Raw genomic sequence first — 20,121 nt, 5'->3', positions numbered from 1 at the left:
CATAAGAAAAATGTGTATATATAGCAAACACGGTAGATAAAATTTAGACACAAACAGTCATAAAAGTATCAAAGCAAATATAAAAACTGAGCAAGGTAAAAATGTCCTAAGACAGATCAGGTGTATGCAATTCTAAACAGATGGGTTTTGAGTAGTGATTTAAAAGTGGTGAGACAGTGTGTGGTCCGTAGAGCAAGTGGAAGTGCATCCAAAGTCTCGCGGCAGAACAACTAAAGGCTCTGAGTCCCATGGTAGTCAGGCGAGCAGGTGGAACTGACAGAAGGGAAGCTGAAGAAGAGCGGAGTGTACGAGGGGGTGAGTATGTATGGAGAAGATCGGATAGATATGGAGGAGCAAAGTTATGAAGCGGTTTGAAAGTGAGAAGCAGGATCTTGAAATTGACACGGAGGTGAATTGGGAGCCAATGGAGCTGTTTAAGAACAGGTGTTATATGTTCAGTGGATCTAGTTCTGGAAATAATACGAGCAGCTGTATTTTGAACCAACTGCAGTTTATGGAGGGATTTATGAGGTAAATCATAGAGAAGAGAATTACAGTAATCCAGCCGAGATGTGACGAGCATTGACAAGTATGGCGGTACTGTGTCGTGTGAGTGAGGGACGAAGACGGTTAATATTACGGAGATGAAAGTAGGAAGACCGAGTGATATTATATGTGCTGTGAAGGACAGAGTGCTATCGAGAATGACACCAAGACTCTTAACCTGAGGGGAGGGTGTGACAACAGTTATCAATGGATAACGAAAGACTGGTTGGAACTGTAGTCAGTTTTGATCTGGTGCCTATTAAAATGAATTCTGTTTTATTGCCAGTAAGTTTAAGAAAGTTGTGAGTAAACCAGACCTTGATTTCAATTAAACAGTCAGAAATGGATGTGGGTGGGAGAGTAGCTGTGGGTTTGGAGGATGGGTAGAGCTGGGTGTCATCTGCGTAGCAGTGAAACTGGATGTTATGCTTCCTAAAAATATTACCTAGGGGTAGGAGATAGATGATAAAAAGTAAAGGACCCAGGTCAGAGCCTTGGGATACACCGGAATTAACTGGAGTAGATACTGATCTGTGAGGGAGTAATTGAACAAACTATGAGCGGCCAGAGAGATGAGAAGTAAACCAGCCGAGTACTGTACCATTGATGCCAATAGATGCTAATCTGTGAAGGAGGATGCGGTGGGAGATCCAGAATCAGCTGCAAGCAAAAGATCATTGGTGAATTTTACTAGGGCTGTTTCTGTACTGTGACATGAACGGAAGCTGGACTGAAACTGTTCGTACAAGTTATTTCCAATGAGATGATGATGAACCTGTGCAGCCACTATCTTTTCAAGAATTTTTGCTAGGAAAGGGAGATTTGAAATTGGCCTGAAATTATTTAGATTGGAGGGATCTGAACCATTTTTTTTTTCCAGTATTGGAGTTATTATTGCAGTTTTAAGAGAAGAAGGAACAGAACCAGATATAAGAGAGTGTACGATATTAGCAATCAGTGGGGCAAGAGACGGGAATAAGAGTTTAACAAGATTTGTAGGCAGTGGATCAAGTTTACGTGATGATGACTTTAAGTTAGTAATTATGGAAGATAGCTGAGTTATTGTGGGAAGTTCAAAATTGGATAGAGAGGATGACAGCTGAGAAGGACAAAAAATGCAGATAGAACAATTTACCATTTCACAGTACGAGGGCAATTGTTGATGAAGATTCTCAATCTTGGTGTTAAAAAAAAAAAAATCATAAATTTGTTGTAAACGGTGGCAGAGTGTGTATGTATGGCAAAGGTATCTGGGGGTTTAACAATATTATGCAATGTAGAAAACAAAGTGAGAGTGTTTCCTTCAGCAGATTCAATAACAGGTGTAGTAAGCAGATTTAGCAGGATGAATAGCTTCTTTATAGTGTTGTATATGACTGAGATACATGTCCTTGTGAATAGTAAGTCCCGTTTTCCTGGAGAGACGTTCTAGGCGGCGTCCAGTAGCTTTAAGTTGGCGAAGTTCAGATGAGTACCATGGCGCAGAGCGAGAGAAAGAAACTGTTCGAGTTTTTTGGGGAGCCAAGGTATCTAAGAGGTTGATGAGTTCATTGTTATAGTGAGATACCAGGTCGTCTATGGAAGCTGAGGCATCAATGGTAGGTAAGTTATTAATGCCATGGGAAAGAGCTGATAGATCAATGCCCCTAATATTTCTAAAAGTAATTGAGCGGTTTTGTTTATTTTTGTATAGTGGGAGACTAGCATTGAATAAAACTAATTTATGGTCTGAAAAAGATACAAGACAGGATGGATCCATGCTTTCATGTTGTTTATGGCAACATGACCCTACCATTTAAGCAACATTTTTCTAGTGTTCCAGAGAACTGTTGCTCACCTGATATATTTTTTTTTCTTCAGACCATTTGTCCTGCAGGTTTTAGATCTCACCCTGGGTCAACACACCTGAATCCATTCTCATTCCCAGGCCTCCGAAGAACTCCAAGACATGTTGAGGAGGTCATTTAGCCATTTAAATCAGCTGTGTTGGATCAAGGACACATCTAAAACCTGCAGGACACCAGCCCTCGAGGCCTGGAGTGCATGTTTCTCTAATGCATTTACCTAATAAAAAACAAACAAACATTGACCTGCATATTCTGTAATTTTTCATATCATATTATTCTGAGTGTTCACTGAAGTGATCATCTCCTCCATGCTGATGCCAACTTGCCCGCACCTTATTTAATACGGTAATTTGACTGTATAGGGATGAAGCTAGAGGAGTTGAATACAAGCAATTTGGCTTGAAAAGATTTTTTTTAAAATTATTATTATTAATTACCACTGAGTGGAGAAATGGATCCACAATGCATGACGTCACCCCATTTAAAGTAAACGTAAGGTGAGCGTTGACCTCTGACACCTACATATGAATCTGACCTTGCAGACGAAAACACTACATAGTGCTACAGTAATTTCACATTAAAGTACAAGCTGGTGGTCTAACTTTTTAATTCTTGTATAACTGTATCTGCAGTTTAAGCTGCAGTAGGCGAAGGAGCCACCAAGGTAATTGTCCTGAACGCCTTGTCTATTTTTCTATTGTTTAGACTGTGCGAGTCCTTTCAAGGGTGTCATTTTGAACGTGGGCTCTTCAGTTGTATGGTAGATTTTCTCACTCTGCTTTCTCTGAATACAGACCCTCCTTTATCTTCAGTATCACATTAACAAGCTGTCCATTCATTGAATACCAAACAGGACTCATTACTTGAAGCTAGACTGTGTGCGTATGTGTGGGGGAGAGTAAAAAAGTCAGAGATAATACGTATTAATTACAGGCTCTATCTGAAGAGTGTTAATGAATGCCGTGGTTAGCAGCAGTTTAAATGAGCTAATGACACGGCAGCTCATTTACAGACCCGCACACGCACTCACACACATACAGAGTGGCTTGGCAATATAGATCTTCTTTCCTTTGGGTGAAATTTTGGAAGTTATTCAGACATAGTTATATCAATGTACATTGTTTCAACAAATACAAGGCCTTTGTCTCAAACAGTGTTGACCTTGCTGAATTTATTTGTTTCTCCCACATGCACAATGCAGCAGTCGTCATCGTCAAGGTGGCTCCCTGTACGTTAATGCTACAGTTTTCTGTTGTGGCATACTGTATGTATGAAAACATCAAATCTGGAGGCGATTTTCCTTAAATTTGGAAACTTCCTCTTGGTCAACAGACCAAGGCTGTGAAAGGAGTATTTGCTTTGAACAGACATTTTTGTGTCTTATTAGAGCTGTGAGCTGCTTGCAAATGTTATTCTGTGCCCAGTTTACTCCGTTAATGTTTCTGCATGCGTTCGGGTGTGTCTTTTTAGGTTTTGGTTCATGCCATAACAGAGCATGTGGAAGATGCTGGGGTGCACTCTGGAGATGCTACCCTAATGCTGCCAACACAGACCATTAGCCAAGGGGCACAGGAAAAGGTCAGTTAAGTCACCTTAAAGTTGACACGGTGCACATTGCATATTCCCTTGTAGAAAGTGTCCAGTGTGTTATAGACACACAAAAAATGACATATAAAGAAATTATTTAGTGTTCAACAAATTTCCAGATTGAGACCATAATTCAAATGGTTTAAGAAACAGTCTACAAAACAGTCGATCATCTGTTGAATTTTTTTTTTTTTATGATATTTATTTAAAGCTAGTTTCACATTTATAGCTAAGTGAGGGGGGATGTGCCTTGGAATATTATATTCTTTTGTACTAATTACTTTAAGTCCTGCAGTTTTAGGTACAAAATGAGCTTTTCATGTGTGTCTCTTGCTTTAGGTCTTTTCCAGCCCCATGCACATGTCGTTATGTTAGAACCAGAGCTGGTACTGCCATCCCTGTTTGTTGTTACAAACACAACAGTGTGAATAAGCAGAAAATGCAACCAATCAATAAAATGTATCCTGATGAAAAGGGTGCATCTGTCCATTAAAAAATAAATAAATAAAAAAAAAAATTTAAAAAAAGGAAATCAAAACTGGCAGAATGGAAAGCAGCTTTAGTGATTCAAACTGGGTTTTTTTTTTTTCTTAATCCATGTTGAGTAAGCAGTTTACCTTGCACTTTATGCTTTGAATGTTCTCCATTTGTGTTCAAACTGAAACAGTCTTATTTGATTTTTAAGTGTGTGGTTTTTTTTTTCCCTTCGTCTTCTCCTCCTTCTTCTTTTAGGTTAAAATTGCCACCCGAAAAATCGCGCACGCATTTGAAATTTCTGGGCCATTTAACACTCAATTTCTGGTTAAAGGCAATGATGTCATGGTAGGTATATCTCTCAGTGTGTGACTAAAAAGACAGATTGACATTTTCACACCTGGTTTCAGCTAATGCAATTCACTCACAAAATGAAATCCCCTGTTGTTTAAAATGGTTGGCAAAGCTGGCCGAATTAATAATCAACCTTGCCTTCAGCTTTGGTGTTCAGCCACAGTGCACATGCACGCCCACTATTTGTGTGTATGTGTGTGTATCTAATCTGGCCATTTGTATAGTATATTTATGCATTTGTAATCTATATATTTCTATTTATCTAAGTAACCTTAATTTAAAGTTAATGGTATACTGAAAGAATCGGTTTTTCTTATTTTTATTTTTTTTAAAAAAGAAAAAAAAAAACTTTTTTCAGATGACTATATTTTTGTATATTGCATCCTGTAGGTGATCGAATGCAATCTGCGAGCGTCACGCTCCTTCCCTTTTGTATCCAAAACAATTGGTGTCGACTTTATCAACGTGGCAACCAAAGTGATGGTGGGAGAGCCTTTGGATGAGGCCAGCCTTCCCTCGCTCGATAAACCCATCATTCCCGTGCACTACGTTGGAATCAAAGTAAGAAGGAAAACTTACAGCTTACAGCTGGGAAATGCACGACTGGCTTTCTTTGAATGTTTTTGTTTGTTATTTTGATGTTTTTCAGGGTGCAGAGAGAATGGATTGGATTATAGACAAAATGAGTTTTAAAAAAAGAAAGCATAAGTGAGGAAACACAATTGCAACTCTCTGTAAGTCTTTGTGTCCAAGCATGAAGAATGGAAAAGCAATGTAGGCTATAACAGCTTACTAACCTCTCATAGTTGGTCGAATTAATTGATAGTATTAATAAATTTTAATAAAGTACTGATAGTAAAATGGTGTTAGGACCAGAGATGGGCCGATTACTTTTTTCAAGTAATGAGTAAAGTAAGGGATTACTATTTTAAAAGAGTAATTAGAATACTGTTACTTTCCCGTAAGCATGCTGCATTACTGCGTTACTAAACCGTGATTTTGTTTGTGAGAGTGTCTCATGACAATGACGTACGAGCGTGCGACGTCCGTGGTAGCAACAGACGTGTGTAGCTCAATAATGTATAATATGGAGAGCGGGAGAGAGTACGACCATTCAGTGTTTAAAGCTATATTTAATTGTTATCAGCTCTATTCACTGCTGTCTTCCTTTTTCTTCACTCTCAGAAGGTTAACTCTTCTTTTTTTCACTGGCTAGCCTCACTCATTACGTTCGTTTAAACAGAATCAGAAACGCCACTTGCAGTGGGAGCGACTGGAGTCAGGTGGGGCCCCCTTAGGGATGTGTGGTCTCTCTGATTCTCATTGCAAACTTTTCCATTGCTGTAGTGTAAAGTTTGCCTGGTGCCAAGCGGTGCCTCTGTCCAAGGAGGTCTACAAAATTAACCACCTGGGATACCAGGCTTGCAAGGTTTTGACATAAACTGTTGCTATTGTTGAGCAGCCCAAGTAGCCCTGTGATTCAACCCACAGGAGGCCACAGAGTAGCTCCTGTGATCAGCCAAAATGTCGCTCCGGTCAGCCTAAGTGCCTGCCCTAAATTCTCCTTTGGTCATCAGCTGTCAATGCGAAGAGTCGGGTGACCCTGTTTTCAGCCCTTCTGCTTTTTGTAGTGGTTTTGTTTTTGTTTTTTTGTTTTTTTCCCTCCAGTCTGGCAGTACTCAGGACTCTCTTCAGTGTGCCCATGGAACCCTGTGCTCAGCCCATTTTGCTGCCAGTGGGCACAAATGCTGCCAACGCACTTGTGTAATTGTGTGTTCAGTGTCATTCTGTGCAGGAAAAAATGGAATAGCTGAGCAGACAAAGGAACCGCTTTTATTTTTCATTATTTCAGCCCATGCCCATTAGAGTCTGTACACACTAATGTAATAGAAATTTAACCATGGTTCCATTATGCGCTTGCAGGAAATTCTTCAGATGTCACTTTTGTGTTTATGTGTGTACATTAAAGCAGTCGCCTGACACTTCAGGCCAAAACATGTTGTTAGCTCTCTGGCTTGAGAAATTACACAGATAGTCATTGTTAACACTCTAAAGTGCAACAAATGAATTAAAAATGATTTAGTTCTTCTGAATTTCATTCTATTTGCACACTGAAAGCCTCTTTAAATTGAGTAGCAACAGTATTTGTGCTGTGGTGTTATAAAATGCAGCTGTTTATTTTGAGATCAAGCTTAACACCAGCTTTCTTTTCTTTTTCATTTTTTTCCCCCTTTTTTTTTTTTTTTTTTTTCACTTAATAATCCTGACTTTTGGGTTTTAGGGCCATAAGAAAATAGTATCCATTCATTCTTTCTCTACTGCTTATCCATTCAGGGTTGCAGGGGGGCTGGAGCCTATCCCAGCTGTCTTAGGGCAAGAGGCAGGGTACACCCTGGACAGGTTGCCAATCTGTCGCAGGGTTAACACATAGACACAGACAACCATTCTCACTTACATTCACCTATCACCATTAACTGCATGCCACTAACTGCATGTCTTTGGACTGTGCGAGGGAGCCGGAGTACCCAGAGATAACCCACACAAACATGGGGAGAACATGCAAACTCCACACAGCAAGAAGGTCCTGAGTTCGATTCCACCATCAGGCCGGGGTCTTTCTGTGAGGCAACAGTGCTGAGAGAAACCAGTGTTTTTAACATTACAAGGTATAATCTTGTAACATCATCTTGTATTATGAACAAACAGTATAATTTGATAGAGTATAGTATATTGCATATTTTGGCTGTCTCAGAAACACCAGTTTGGACAAATGGAGGTGAAGCTTCTCTGTTTTGCAAATGGGCAGGGCAAGTCAACAATACTGTGGTAGTTCGCTGTCACTGAGCTTCAGGTTGCACTATTTCACAGATTTCTCTAGCGGTCTCCTATAACCCCTGTAGTTTGCATCAGACCACAAACACAATGGTGACTTTAAAGGGAACAAGTGTTTTGTGTGAAAGAGTCATTTACCTTTCCTTAAAAATACCTAACTGCCATATCCTTATCCTGTGTGGTTTGTAAATGAGTTCGCGTTTAGAGCCTTACATGTATGGTATTGTTATACGTACTGCAGGCTGCACTAATACAGCTTGCGTTGGCTCACATAACAAAGACAGCAATTACTCCTTCATCGTTATACCTAGGCATGATGAGGAGAATAGTACCTGGCTTTCTCATACCAACTGGGAGGCTTACTTCTTAGACTGGGTATGAGAGCGTTTACGTGTCGCCAGCTGTTCAAAAGCTATTTTTTCTGAAGTAATTTCTCTCTCTAATTACAACAGAGCTGCTGTAACAATGGTTGTAGTTTGAAACCAATCACGCAGGCATAATCCCCAACTCTTCCCCACCACCTAAAGTTTTCAATTTCCAGTCTGCGCGGTGGTAAGGAATATTAATCAGAGCTCTGAATTCTCCATGCGCCAGGCTTAGACTTCCAGAGTTTATTTGGAGAATATGACACAGGCTTCATACCCCCTGACTGATATGGGACTTCTTTGAAACCTTGCCTCGGTGCATTTGAGTTGTTTTAACAAAGCAGAGCTAATTTTCTTTTTTCCTGTTAAACATGTTTCTTCCACAACATCAAACCTGACTGCAGACAGAGTGATTGTCGAAAAAAAAAAAACAACCTTATCCAGCAAAAATTGCCCTAAAGTGTGTTTGATCAGTATATCCCCTCTCACCACCTTTATCCTCACTGTATCATCACAAGACACATGTTATTACCACCAGAGAGACCACTGTCATTTATCTGTCTTATTCCCTCTCAAGCTTTAGTCTTGCAGCCTGTTTTCCCTCTGAAGGCCCCTCATTTGAAGCAATGTTTCTTTATTTTTATTTTTTTATTTTCACTAACAAGTCCCTATTGTGTCATTTCTGTCTCCATATACAAACTCATAGGAATAACACCACATTTGTATTTATGATACCAGGAGGAGAAAGAGCATGAAAACAACATTTGAGCAGGATATGATGGTTTGGTGTCGCTCCCCGGTTCAAAGCCATTTATTGAAGAAATGTAAGTTCCAGCTGCTACATGCTTGGTCCCCTGACCATGGGGAATTACTGTATTATGGTAACTTCTAAGACAAATTCTTGTGAGCTTAATGACCCAGGAGAAAAATGTACACTTGAAACAGCATGCTGGACTTACACTTTTCTTAAACACTTAAATATGAGGAGGTCATGTTAGTAACACTCATGATACTGGCACCAAAGCATGTGGCACAGGTATATCTGCCAGTTGGTGTTTGGTTACTTTTATGTCATTTTTAAACACTCAAATATTGCTCCTGCTTTTTAAAGTGCTGTGCAAACTGCTCCAAAATATTTCATATTTTTAGGTACATGCAGGTACCAGAATTTTGGGGCCACATATACGCTTTAGTCTACTCCTTTATCATGCATGACTAGTCCATACTGTTAAAAATGTACAAAAATGATTATGGTTTGTTGTGGAGACTGCTTGAAGGAGTGGCCAATCTTAAAGTCCTGGCCAGAAAGTGACCTCAGAAAGGTCACTTTACTGGGGACACTTTGCTAGTATTGGGTTGGACCCCATTTTTGCCTTCATTACTGCCTCAAGTCTTCATGGCATAAAATTATCAAGTTGCTCAAAACATTTCTCAGAGATTTTGGACCATGCTCTCATGATGCCATTCCACAGTCGCTATTGATTTGTCAATTGCACATCCAAGACACACCTCGTAGCCCGAAGGTGCTCCCTTGGATTGGATCCCAGTCTGAGATGATTTGGGATTTGTGACATTAGTGTGTTATTCTGCTGGAAACTGAAGATCTGTACAACGTGGTCATAAAGGAGTGTGCATGGCCAGGATTAGTACTTACGTAGGCTCTGCTATTTAAATGATGCTTAGTAGGGAACTAAGGGCCCCAAAGTGTGCTAAGAAAACAAGGTTCAAGGTTTGGCATGTTGTGCGTTTAGAGATGTCTTCTGTGCAGTATGGCCATTGTCCTCTGATTCCTGGCTTCTCTAGGTAAAAATAACTAGTTGAACTGCTGCTCATTGGACGTTTTTTCTTATTTTGAACCAGTTGGCTGCGTGCAAAAATGCCAGTACATTGCAAAATTCTAAAATACTCAGACCAGCCTGTGAGACACCAAAAACCATTCCATAGTTTTTTACTGTTCTGACGCTCCGCTTAAACTTCAGCAGGTCGTCTTGAGTACGTCTACATGCCTAAATACATTAAGATGGTAACATAATTATGAATAATGATTTATGTCAACAAGCAATTGAACAGATATACCTAATAATAAGGTGATCTGCGAGGGCAGATTTTTATTTTATTTTTTTAATTGATTTCCTTAAGAATTCTGGTCAGCTTTCTGGGTGGGGGGGATAAATAGTTCTTCTTTTTCATCTTCTTTCACATGCTCATTTTTTTTTCAACATGAGAGTGACCCAATTTAGCCTGAACTTAGCAGAAACTTGTTTTGTGGTTTTCTTTTTTGTTTTGTTTTTTTAAGTCTTGCATGCCACTGAGACGCACAGCAGCTACCCTTCTGATTTTGGCAGATGTTTTTTATTTTTTCTGTGTGTGAGTGTAAGAAAAATCTTGCCCAAACAGATTTTTTTTCCTTCAGTTCTTTTAAAAGAAAAAAGAAGAACTTATAATGGTTTCTAGTTTGCCCAATTATATGCTTCCAAGCTTTTCAACTAAAAACGGTTCTCAAATTAGAAGTGTGCTTTGCTGTTTCCCCTGCTGGTGGTGTGATTTTATGAAAAAGAAGAAAAGAACATTTTAGACTGTGCAGCTTTTCACAGTTGTGTTGCCTTTATTCACACATGTGTATAAATATCAACTACTGGTTGGAGAACCACAGGAATAATATTAACTGGGGTTTATTGGTAGTGATGATCAGTCAGAGCACCTTCCAGCAAGCTTTACCACTGAGGTGACTGAGGTGCAGCATAACAGAGCCAACCTGCACCATACAGTCATGTGAGAAAATTAGGACACCCAATTAAATAAGTGGCTCTTTCTAAAGAAATGTTCACATATCAATGTCCAATCATGTTTTCATGTATTACTGGGAAAGAAAGTGACTTAATTGCAATTAAACAACAATAATTAAAAACATTTTACACATCAAAAAAAGATATGAACAAAAATTTGTATTTTAATGTCTTCACTATTCGTATTTATTAAAATGTCTTCCAAGAATCCTGAATCTGCCAAGTTCCTGAGTTCCATTTATCTGTGAGTATAAAGACATTCATACAAGTGCTTTTTCTAGTAAAGCAGACAACAACAACAGCAATGTTACATGAAAATGTCTTGCTAGATTCATGTCCTTCTCCACTGGAGCTCAGCTGGTGCCCGAAGATAACACGATTCATGTTGTGGACACTCACAGTTCTACTCTGTTTCGAGTGGTAGGATGTTGAGATTGGAAAAGCTGGAATATTGTAACAATCATACAATCCCACACACTCAATTGCATTTGAAGAACAAGCAATTATAGGCCAAACTGGGCAGCCTTTTTAAGAACTCTGTTTATGAAGGCTTGTCTTCTCGTATCTCGTGACGGCTAAATCTTGACAGATGTCGGTGAGTGCATTTTTTTTTTTTTTTTTTTTTTTTTTTTAAACACGTCCCTGTGTTTCCCCTTTTGTTTGCGCCTACATTATATTTCCATTTTCATTTCTTCTTCTTAGTGTTAATGATTTAGAATTGGATGATGTTGCTTGGGTTTTTACAGTTTTGTGGCAGGTAAAATTGGTACTTCATTTGACTCACAAATGGACAGTTTTACTCGGAAACCTTCAAATGTGTCTTTGTCAGTCTTTCTGAATTTATATCTGTTTTTGTCTCCGTCATTAAAACTTCCCTCGTTGTTGTTCATTCTCAATACATGGCCCTCTCTCCATTTCATTTTCTTTCTTCTTTACATTCTGCCATTTTATCTCTGCATACTTCCCTGCCTTTCTCTGACTCTTTGAACAAAGGCACGATAAAGATGCTGGTCCCTTGTCTGCATTCCCCTCTCTTCGTCCCTTCTTACATTAGTATGCTAACATTACATTCACTGATTAGATAGCTCGCTTCAAGGATGAATCCCCCGCCCCCCAAGTGGCCCTTGCCTGTGTGTGTGTGTGTGTGTGTGGACAGACAATGCCACAACCCTATTCGTGGTGGTCTGCAGTTTGAGAAGCATCACTACTTTTCTCTTTCATGTTGTCCACGGCAGTAGTCATAGCAGTTCTCTCTTGTATTATACCTCCTCTTCTCATTTCTGTAGAAAGAATTGTTTCTACTTGGTATTAATTTGACACTCTATTTATCAGTATTTGCCTTTTCTTTTCTGTAGTCCATAAACAAACAGCTGTTGCGTGGTTTAGCTGTTACTCCTAATGACAAGCTTTCTTCCACCTGTAGGTGGCAGCGTCATGAAATCTCTGAAATGGTTTCAGTAGACTGTAACCATAATGCATGATACTGACCAATAATGTTAAAGAATATTCTTAATTGACTGCCACTTTTTTGTAGTTTTCTTTTTCTGTTCTTTGGAAACCATTTTTTCAACTTCAGTTAAAGATTTTATTGATTTATTTTTGGAAACTTATCCCACAAACCTAATATTAATCTTCTAGCTTGTTAGAGCTGTAAACTGGAGTCTCTTCAAAAAAACAAGTGACAGAGCTTTAGTATTAGCTCACATTTGGTGACATTTCTTTTCTTTTTTCACAATCTTGTCAAAATAAACTTCTTGCTCTTTTCGATCTTTTTACCAGGCACCCATGTTCTCCTGGCCACGACTGAGAGATGCAGATCCTGTACTTCGCTGTGAGATGGCTTCCACTGGAGAAGTAGGTCCCTTGCAAATATACAACTCAATGGTGTGTGTGTGTGTGTGTGTGTGTGTGTGTGTGTGTGGGGATATAGAGATATCTATAGATATAGAGATATCTATAGATATAGAGATATGTGTGGATATCTCTATATCTATGGATATAGAGATATGTGTGGATATAGAGATATCTATAGATATCTCTCTCTCTCTTTATTATTGTGTTTCAATTGTAGAATTAGTTCAAAGACATTCTCATGTTTCTCCTTTTTTGTGTTCTGATGCAGGTAGCTTGTTTTGGACCAAACATTTACTCAGCCTTCCTGAAAGCTATGCTGTCCACAGGCTTTAAGTTGCCTCAGAAGGGCATCCTGATTGGGATTCAGGTAAGGCTCCAACTATTATGCTTTTACTTCTTTCTGTTTCCTTTAGGTGCTCCCCTACAAGACATCAAATGTGTAGACAAGTGTTTCAGGCTATCGGGTTCATGCAGGTCTAACTACTATCACTGACCTATAAACTATGACCAACTCTGGCAGTCTGGGGAATGACCCAGTAAGGCTGCAATACATAATATGGAAATGATAAAAGTTCTTAGTTATAGAGCTGATGCTTTTTTACATAAATGACTAAGAACTACCACTGACATAAGAGTCACATTAGTTAAGGAGAAAACTGTTTACATACTTATCAGAATGCTATGTCAGAATGAAAAAATTGCTGCAAAACACAGAAGTTTTTCCAATCTGCAGTCACAGAAAAGAACAAAATGTTAAGCTGGACTGTTTTCTGCCACTGCATTACATGATTTCTAGTAATTAAGTCTTGCTGCTACCCAGAGTTGCCAAACTGCGAGTTCACTAATGCAGCTTTAACAAAGCACTCACAGCACCAGCTGTGTAATTGGTGCTCTTGGGGAACAGGTCCACTTCAAGGCAAGTGCCTGAGGTCATATACAGACTATAACGTGGCTGACAAACAGCAGCAATTTTGGCTGACGGATCCAGAGAATGCAGACACATGGAACTACAAAAAACAAAAAAACTTAGTTGTAGGGGAGTTTAAAATGGTCTTTTTGATTGAGCAATCTTTGTGAAGAAGTCTGCTGGAGGGTGGGGTAAACATCTGAGTTTCACACAGAGTTCTGAAATGATGTACTCATATTAGGCTCATTTCTGTGATGCTGATATGAGTTTTTTAATGGATATTCTGCTGACAGTGTACACATTGGACTCTTGGTTTCTGCCTATCACAGTTTTTTGGCAGAAAAGTTCCTAAACCCAACCAGCTGCAGTAGAGGAGGCGGGGGATGGGAGAGTTCAGTGCTTCATTACAATTTAATACTGTGCTCTTCTCATGCAGCATTATCAATCCTCCATATTGAAGCCAATCACCTATTGTGCAGTAACACAAGAACAATGGATCCACTAAAATGCCAGAGATGGCAACAGAGAGATAAAAGATCACACGTTTATTTTTTTCTTTCAGCATGAATATAACATATAATAGTCATATAATATAATTGTAACCATCAAAGGAAAACTTAACTTATGACATTGTGAAAAGATGACATGGGCTCCCGTATTTCAGTACGAAAGCTTTTTATTCCGTGTTGCGGAAAATAACTGCTCTAGCCAAATTTCTAATTTGTCTCTGATTGGTGAGAAAGCTGAGTGAGCGTGGAACTTCAGAAATTGCATGAGCGGAAAGAAGCACTATACCATATCGATAACTAGGCTATACTTCACTACAAAGTATTTTCCAAATTATAATTCTAAAATACTACAATAATGAAAAGTATTACATTTAAAAAGGTAGAAGTGGTACTTTCAATAAACAAATGGCTTAGCAGTTCTGTCACTGTTCAAAGTAAATATGTACAAAATCTTGTACCATTTTGTTTTTAATTTTTGTTACTTATTTTATTCCATGTTCAAACATTTAATGATTCACCTTGTAGGTGATTGACTTAGTTGAAGGCTTCAAACTTTTATATAAAAAAATTCTGAAATGTAAGGAATATTTTTGGAAAATTCCCTTCTGGAACCAAGGCCCTAAAAAAGGTATGCAGTCACTGTTGCGCTCGTCACATTAGCTTAACTTAATGGTTGTAGCTTTACCTTAGGACCAGCAGGAGGTCAACTTGCAGCTTCTCTGACTTGTAGCACAGTGGCAAAAACCCTTTAGGGTTCTATTTCTATTGTAATTCCTTTGGTTACTCGTATCATGTTGTCTGATGGATAACTAAGTGACAGTTATAAACACAATCTAACTAAACAAACACACAAAGACTTGTACCTTTTTCTTATGGAACAGTCTGAGCCAAGGCTCACGGTGCAGGCTGGAAAGAGTAAGTGAACAGATGAAATTGGAAGTGAGGTGCCCCTCCCTACAAAGAAGCACATACGTCTGGTTACTGACAAGGTTTGCTGTTCTCATGCTGTGATCGATGCTGGATGAATCCACAACAAGATAAAAATCAGAGCTGAGTTGTTTTGGGATGGTTGTTCTCCCTAGAAGTCGTTGTCCTGCAAAGACCACACCAAGAGCACAATAAGCAGTCCTGAAAGATGTGCAAAAATATCTACAAAATACAGAATTAAATGGGTTGTGTACTCACACTGAGCACGCATACCAATTTTTCATATAGTGGACAGTCTTTAATATACAAAAACACTGAATAAGAATGGTGTTAATCGGTGAAAGGACACCGCAAAAGAAATCCCTATTGGGTTAAAAAAAGGGGAAACTTCTAAGGTTCAGAAAAGAAACTAGATACTTATAAGAAATGCACAAAGCAGACGTAAGTTAACTTAATGGAAAAAATCCACAAAGGGAGAAAAGGCAATGCACAGCACCATCAAAGCCTCTTTCTAACCACAGTGATGCTTTGCTACATTAGGCTTGAAAACTTTACTACCAGCGTGTACACCCTGAATTCCAAATTGTATCAAGAAATTACAGAAAAAAAGGACCAATCTTACGAAATGTTGAGTGAAATGATAAACAAAGGCACTCCAAAAGCACACACCAATTACCACTAGAAGAAAGATCTTCAACTAAGACGATGCAGAAATGTTAAACGTTTGCATGAGATACGGTACAAGATTCTTTAGCAGATACAGAAAATGTCTGAGGTCATTCCTGCTAATGGATGTTCCACAGGTTGCTCAATTGAGGCGTTTACTTTTTCCAGCATGTACTGTGAGGTATACTAGTTTTGGTTTTTTTTTTGTTTGTTTTTTTTGTTTGTTTTTCCCCAATAAAGGCTTAAACATTTTGAATAATTAATCCGTAAACCCTGACAATACCGATGGTTTTCAAAAATGTTTTCTTGCAACTCTACACAAACTCTACAAAGTTCTTTGATCTGGTTTTGTATTGGAAATATGTATGTAGGTCTGAAAATATTATAACCGCTGTCTGCGGCTCTGTGTTACGGCAGATCATTTACAAATTGTTTGTCTAGAAATGGATTGCTTAGCTATCAAATGTCTTCAGCATTTCAGTATTTTTGCAGGATCTACAAAAGTAAAGTTTTTTTGTTTTACTTTGTTTAGTTTGTCTTAACAGACAAAAACTAAACAGTTGTGTTCAAGATACTCTTTCTTTAAGGCTGTTTAAACAAGTTTTTATTGAAAATTAGATTAATCACTCAGACTACTTATATTAACAATAACTATTGGTAAAGTTTGTTATTTTCCTAACCTGTCATGCCCTTATTTTTAGCTGTATGTCAGATTTGCCCATCTAAGTACAGACTTGCGTGTTATATAAGGCTTAATGTAGTTACATGACAAATATCAAACCATATCACAATGCTTTTGATGAGACAGCAGTGACTTCAGCAGGCGCATTGTTTACTAAGCTGAAGGGCACCCAGTGTGAGCATAATCAGTTGCAAATCAGGAGCAAACACTCTGAAAGTGCTGAAAACTCTTCTGTGTGCTTGGTAGAATCCATTAAGTGGGTCATTTGAAGTTGATCTCCAACAAAATTGTTTTTTTTTACGTCAGCTTGTTTCATGGAAAAAAAAAGAATAATTGAAATTCTTTTCTGCTTAAATAATAGTTTTTTTTGTTTTTTTTTTAAGTGCACAGCATTGTCTGTACCGAATGTCCATGAGTTACATAAAACAGACTCGAGCAACACACAAGAATGAATGTGTACTGCATAACAAAACTGACATCATGTAAACTGCTTGTATGGTTGAACATGTTTATAATCCTCTGACAGAACAGTCTTAACTACCACAGTTACAATCAAACAAGCATCTGCAGACAACAAGAGTAACCCTTTTAATACTTAACTGAATACCTCGTTTCAGGGCTGGTTTGTGTCTTCCTTTTATAGCTCTAGAAGATGTAACCTTGAAGTCTTTTTTTTAGCATCAGTGGTGTCAGACTGTTCCAAGATTGGCACAATATGACCTACCCTCCATTGACCTGAAGGAAAAAGAACACCTAGTTACAATCACATCCTTAAGATCAGAGCAGTTTGGTCTATTTAGATTTTCTGTACGAATGTAGTTGTCCTGCTCATACCTTGTTTTATAGATTATTATAGATTCGCATTATCAAGGGTTCTGAATCTAGAAGGATACCTCAAGAAATATGTATTGTTGTTTTTGTGTTTTGTCTCTTTCTTTCTTTTATTTTTTTAAAACAATGGTTTCTCAGTATTTTTTTTTAATTTTTTTTTTTTTTTTAGCACAACTGAAGTTCCTGGTAAGCTTGAAAATAAATTATGCAGTCAGTGTCTGTTGTCATAGCAAACACATGTACTCTCTGAGAAATCTTCCATTGGTTGACTGTTGCCAAAAGACAGATGGCAAAGTCATCCCACCAGAGTGAGGAAGTAAATAGACTGTCACACTTTAAAAGAAAAAAACAAAACTGCTCCTTAGCTTGCCTCAGTTATCATATTCCTTATCAGAGAATCTGTTGTTTAGATTTCTGTTGTCTAGATATTGCAATGCTGCCTCTTTTCTTTTCTTTTTTAACTTCAAATTGACTGATATAACACACCTACCTACCAAACCAGAATGTCATTATGTTGTCTTAATTTGGAACAACCCTTTATTGCCTTTGTAAATGTTTAATGAATTGGGGGGGAGAGAATGTGGGTATTCCAAAGGGATGACAATATTTGTATTATTGTTGAATATTTATATAGTCCTAATTGGGCATCTAAAAATTCAATTATTTTACAAGTTGTGCCTTATTTTGTAACCGCTTTTCTGTAGGGAAGTATCATGAATACAGTGTGATTTTGATTTGAAAGGGAAAGTGAGACAGAAAAGAAGAACAAACCTTCAATGATACAGTGCTGAATTTGTCTCATACAGTATCTGTCAGCAATTACGGATCAACAGAAATCTGCATGAAAGCGCTCCCTCTGTTTGTTGTTTATGATGTTCTTATGTCATTTAGTTTTTCAAATATCCGTCTGCTTCCCTCCCTTCCAGCATTCGTTCCGACCCAGTTTCTTGGCTACAGCAAACCAGCTGAAAGAGGAAGGCTTCAAGGTGACTGCAATTTCAAACATAAGAGACGAGACGTGTTATTGAAAATCAGAAATATTTTCCTTTTTGTGATTTTCGGTCATTGAAAATCAGAAATGGCTTCCTTTTTATGATCTTCGGTTAATGAAGCTCTTCTGATTCCTGCTCTTTAGATTTACTGAAAAGAACTAAGAATTTCTTTCCTCCTTTCCTTCAGTATTTCTACATTCTATATATGTATGCGTTTGTAATGCTACATTATATTGCTCTTCTAGCTCTATGCTACTGAAGCCACTTCCGCTTGGTTGTGTGCCAATGACGTTCCTGCCATTCCAGTAGCCTGGCCCACTGGGATGGGTGGAGACAACAGCTTGCCCAGTATTAAGAGGTGAGTAAATGTTCATTTAGATTACTAAATTGATGTTAAACCCTTCTGGCACATTTATTGAAGTGGCTCATGTGAAACTTTGGCCTTTAAACTTTGAAGCCAAGCTTGTGGTTTTCAGAGGAAGTGTTTAAGCATTAAATGAATTGTAACATATTAGATTAAAAACAAGATGTCTAATCAGCATAGTATGCTGCCTTAAGATCTAAAGCCTCTTCATTATCGTTGTAAGATGTGAAAAGATCAAAGAAGATTTAGCAGACTCTGAAGTCCAGAGTCATTACATTGACCAGTATAAGACTTGAATAGGGAGAATGATGAAATTATTTATAAGGGTAACATAAAGTTAAAGCAGTTATGGGCAATAATAAAGTACAAAAATTGAACAAATATTTTGCACAACTTCCATAAATGGCGCTGCTACTCTTCCACTTTTTGACACTTTGTTACGGTCCTATAGCGTGTCTCCTAAGTTGATTTTGGTTGGTCGACACTAATGACTTGTCATTGAATTATCATTTTCTCGTGTACTACTGCTCCACTTTCCAGACACACAGCACACTGTAAAATACTGACACTGAAGTCTGGTCACAGAGAGAAACTATCACAACCAAAGAAAATCAAAAATAGCACAAATTAGGTAGATAGTGATATATTTTGCTGTTGGCCACTCCTGTGAAACATTGTAGGGAAACTTGCAGTGGAAGCTTAATTAGAGTTGCAAAACTTTGAACATTATAGATTGCATTCTTTAATAGCATTTCACTTTCTTGGTATCTTAACCAGGACATGTCTGGCGACAAATTGCTGTACATTGTTTTAACATTGGTCTGTTTTTTATTGAATTGCTCAGTTGCCAGTAGTACAACCTGTTAAGAAAGTTCTACATAGAGAGAATTATTGTAGCACAGTAGCCGTGACTGTGACGGTGTTCAGGTAACGATTCCACAAACGGGTAATGATCATGCCACAATGAAGCCATCTGGACCATATGTTCGGAAGTCAGCTAGTGAAAAAGAAGGTACGAAAAATGTAATAAGCCTAGACCAACACTAACAAACACATACAGATGTACACAACACTATTTGGCATCATCTGTGCAAGGTGGCATAGAGGCCAATTCTTTATAGAAGGAAAAAAACTCAACCTTTGTTGTCACTGTCTGTCACACACGTTCATTTAGAATTCAGCCTTATTTCTATGCAGTCTGTCGAAGGCCTTCAGGTGAAAATGTAAAAAGAGACTGGGGCTGTGTGTGTGTGGGGACAGAGAAAATTTGGTCTGATCTTTGTTTATGTTGGAAGTATACAAACACAATTTGCTTATTTGGTCATAATTATAATATTTGTTTGTTTGTTTTTTGTCTTTTCTGAACATTCTTGTCCAACATTTGGATTATTGGCAGGAAAAATCTAACACTTGGATTTAATAACTGGCGGGACATCCTTTTGCAGCAGTAACTTCAAATAAGTGTTTTCAGTAGCTTCACATCAGGCCTGTTATGCTCTCAGAAGGTATTTTAGACTTTTTTTTTTTTTTTACAGCGTTCCTATATCTCGGCCACATTGTTAAGATTTCTTGAGTGAACAACTGACCTGAGCTCCGTA

At 38.2% G+C, this 20,121-nt stretch overlaps 1 protein-coding gene across 5 annotated transcripts in view; it reads left to right on the top strand.

The window, feature by feature from the left end:
* The window catches only part of cps1 (carbamoyl-phosphate synthase 1, mitochondrial), a 60,552-nt gene that overhangs the window by 35,353 nt on the left and 5,078 nt on the right, over positions 1–20,121 (top strand). For 3 of the 5 annotated variants that reach the window (XM_076875137.1, XM_076875138.1, XM_076875136.1), the window contains exons 30-36: positions 3,864–3,971; positions 4,713–4,802; positions 5,199–5,369; positions 12,571–12,649; positions 12,918–13,012; positions 18,094–18,153; positions 18,405–18,517. In XM_076875137.1, the coding sequence (XP_076731252.1) occupies positions 3,864–3,971; positions 4,713–4,802; positions 5,199–5,369; positions 12,571–12,649; positions 12,918–13,012; positions 18,094–18,153; positions 18,405–18,517 (716 nt within the window). Of the gene's footprint in view, positions 1–2,406; positions 3,844–3,863; positions 3,972–4,712; positions 4,803–5,198; positions 5,370–12,570; positions 12,650–12,913; positions 13,013–18,093; positions 18,154–18,404; positions 18,518–20,121 lie in introns of those variants that run through there. The other 2 variants (XM_014408282.3, XM_076875140.1) reach the window with 2 other exon arrangements.

This window comes from Maylandia zebra, linkage group LG16 (genome assembly GCF_041146795.1).
Source record: "Maylandia zebra isolate NMK-2024a linkage group LG16, Mzebra_GT3a, whole genome shotgun sequence".
Taxonomy (NCBI): Eukaryota; Metazoa; Chordata; class Actinopteri; order Cichliformes; family Cichlidae; genus Maylandia; species Maylandia zebra.
The sequence above is the reverse complement of the archived record's forward strand: the minus strand, read 5'-3'. Positions and strand labels throughout refer to the sequence as shown.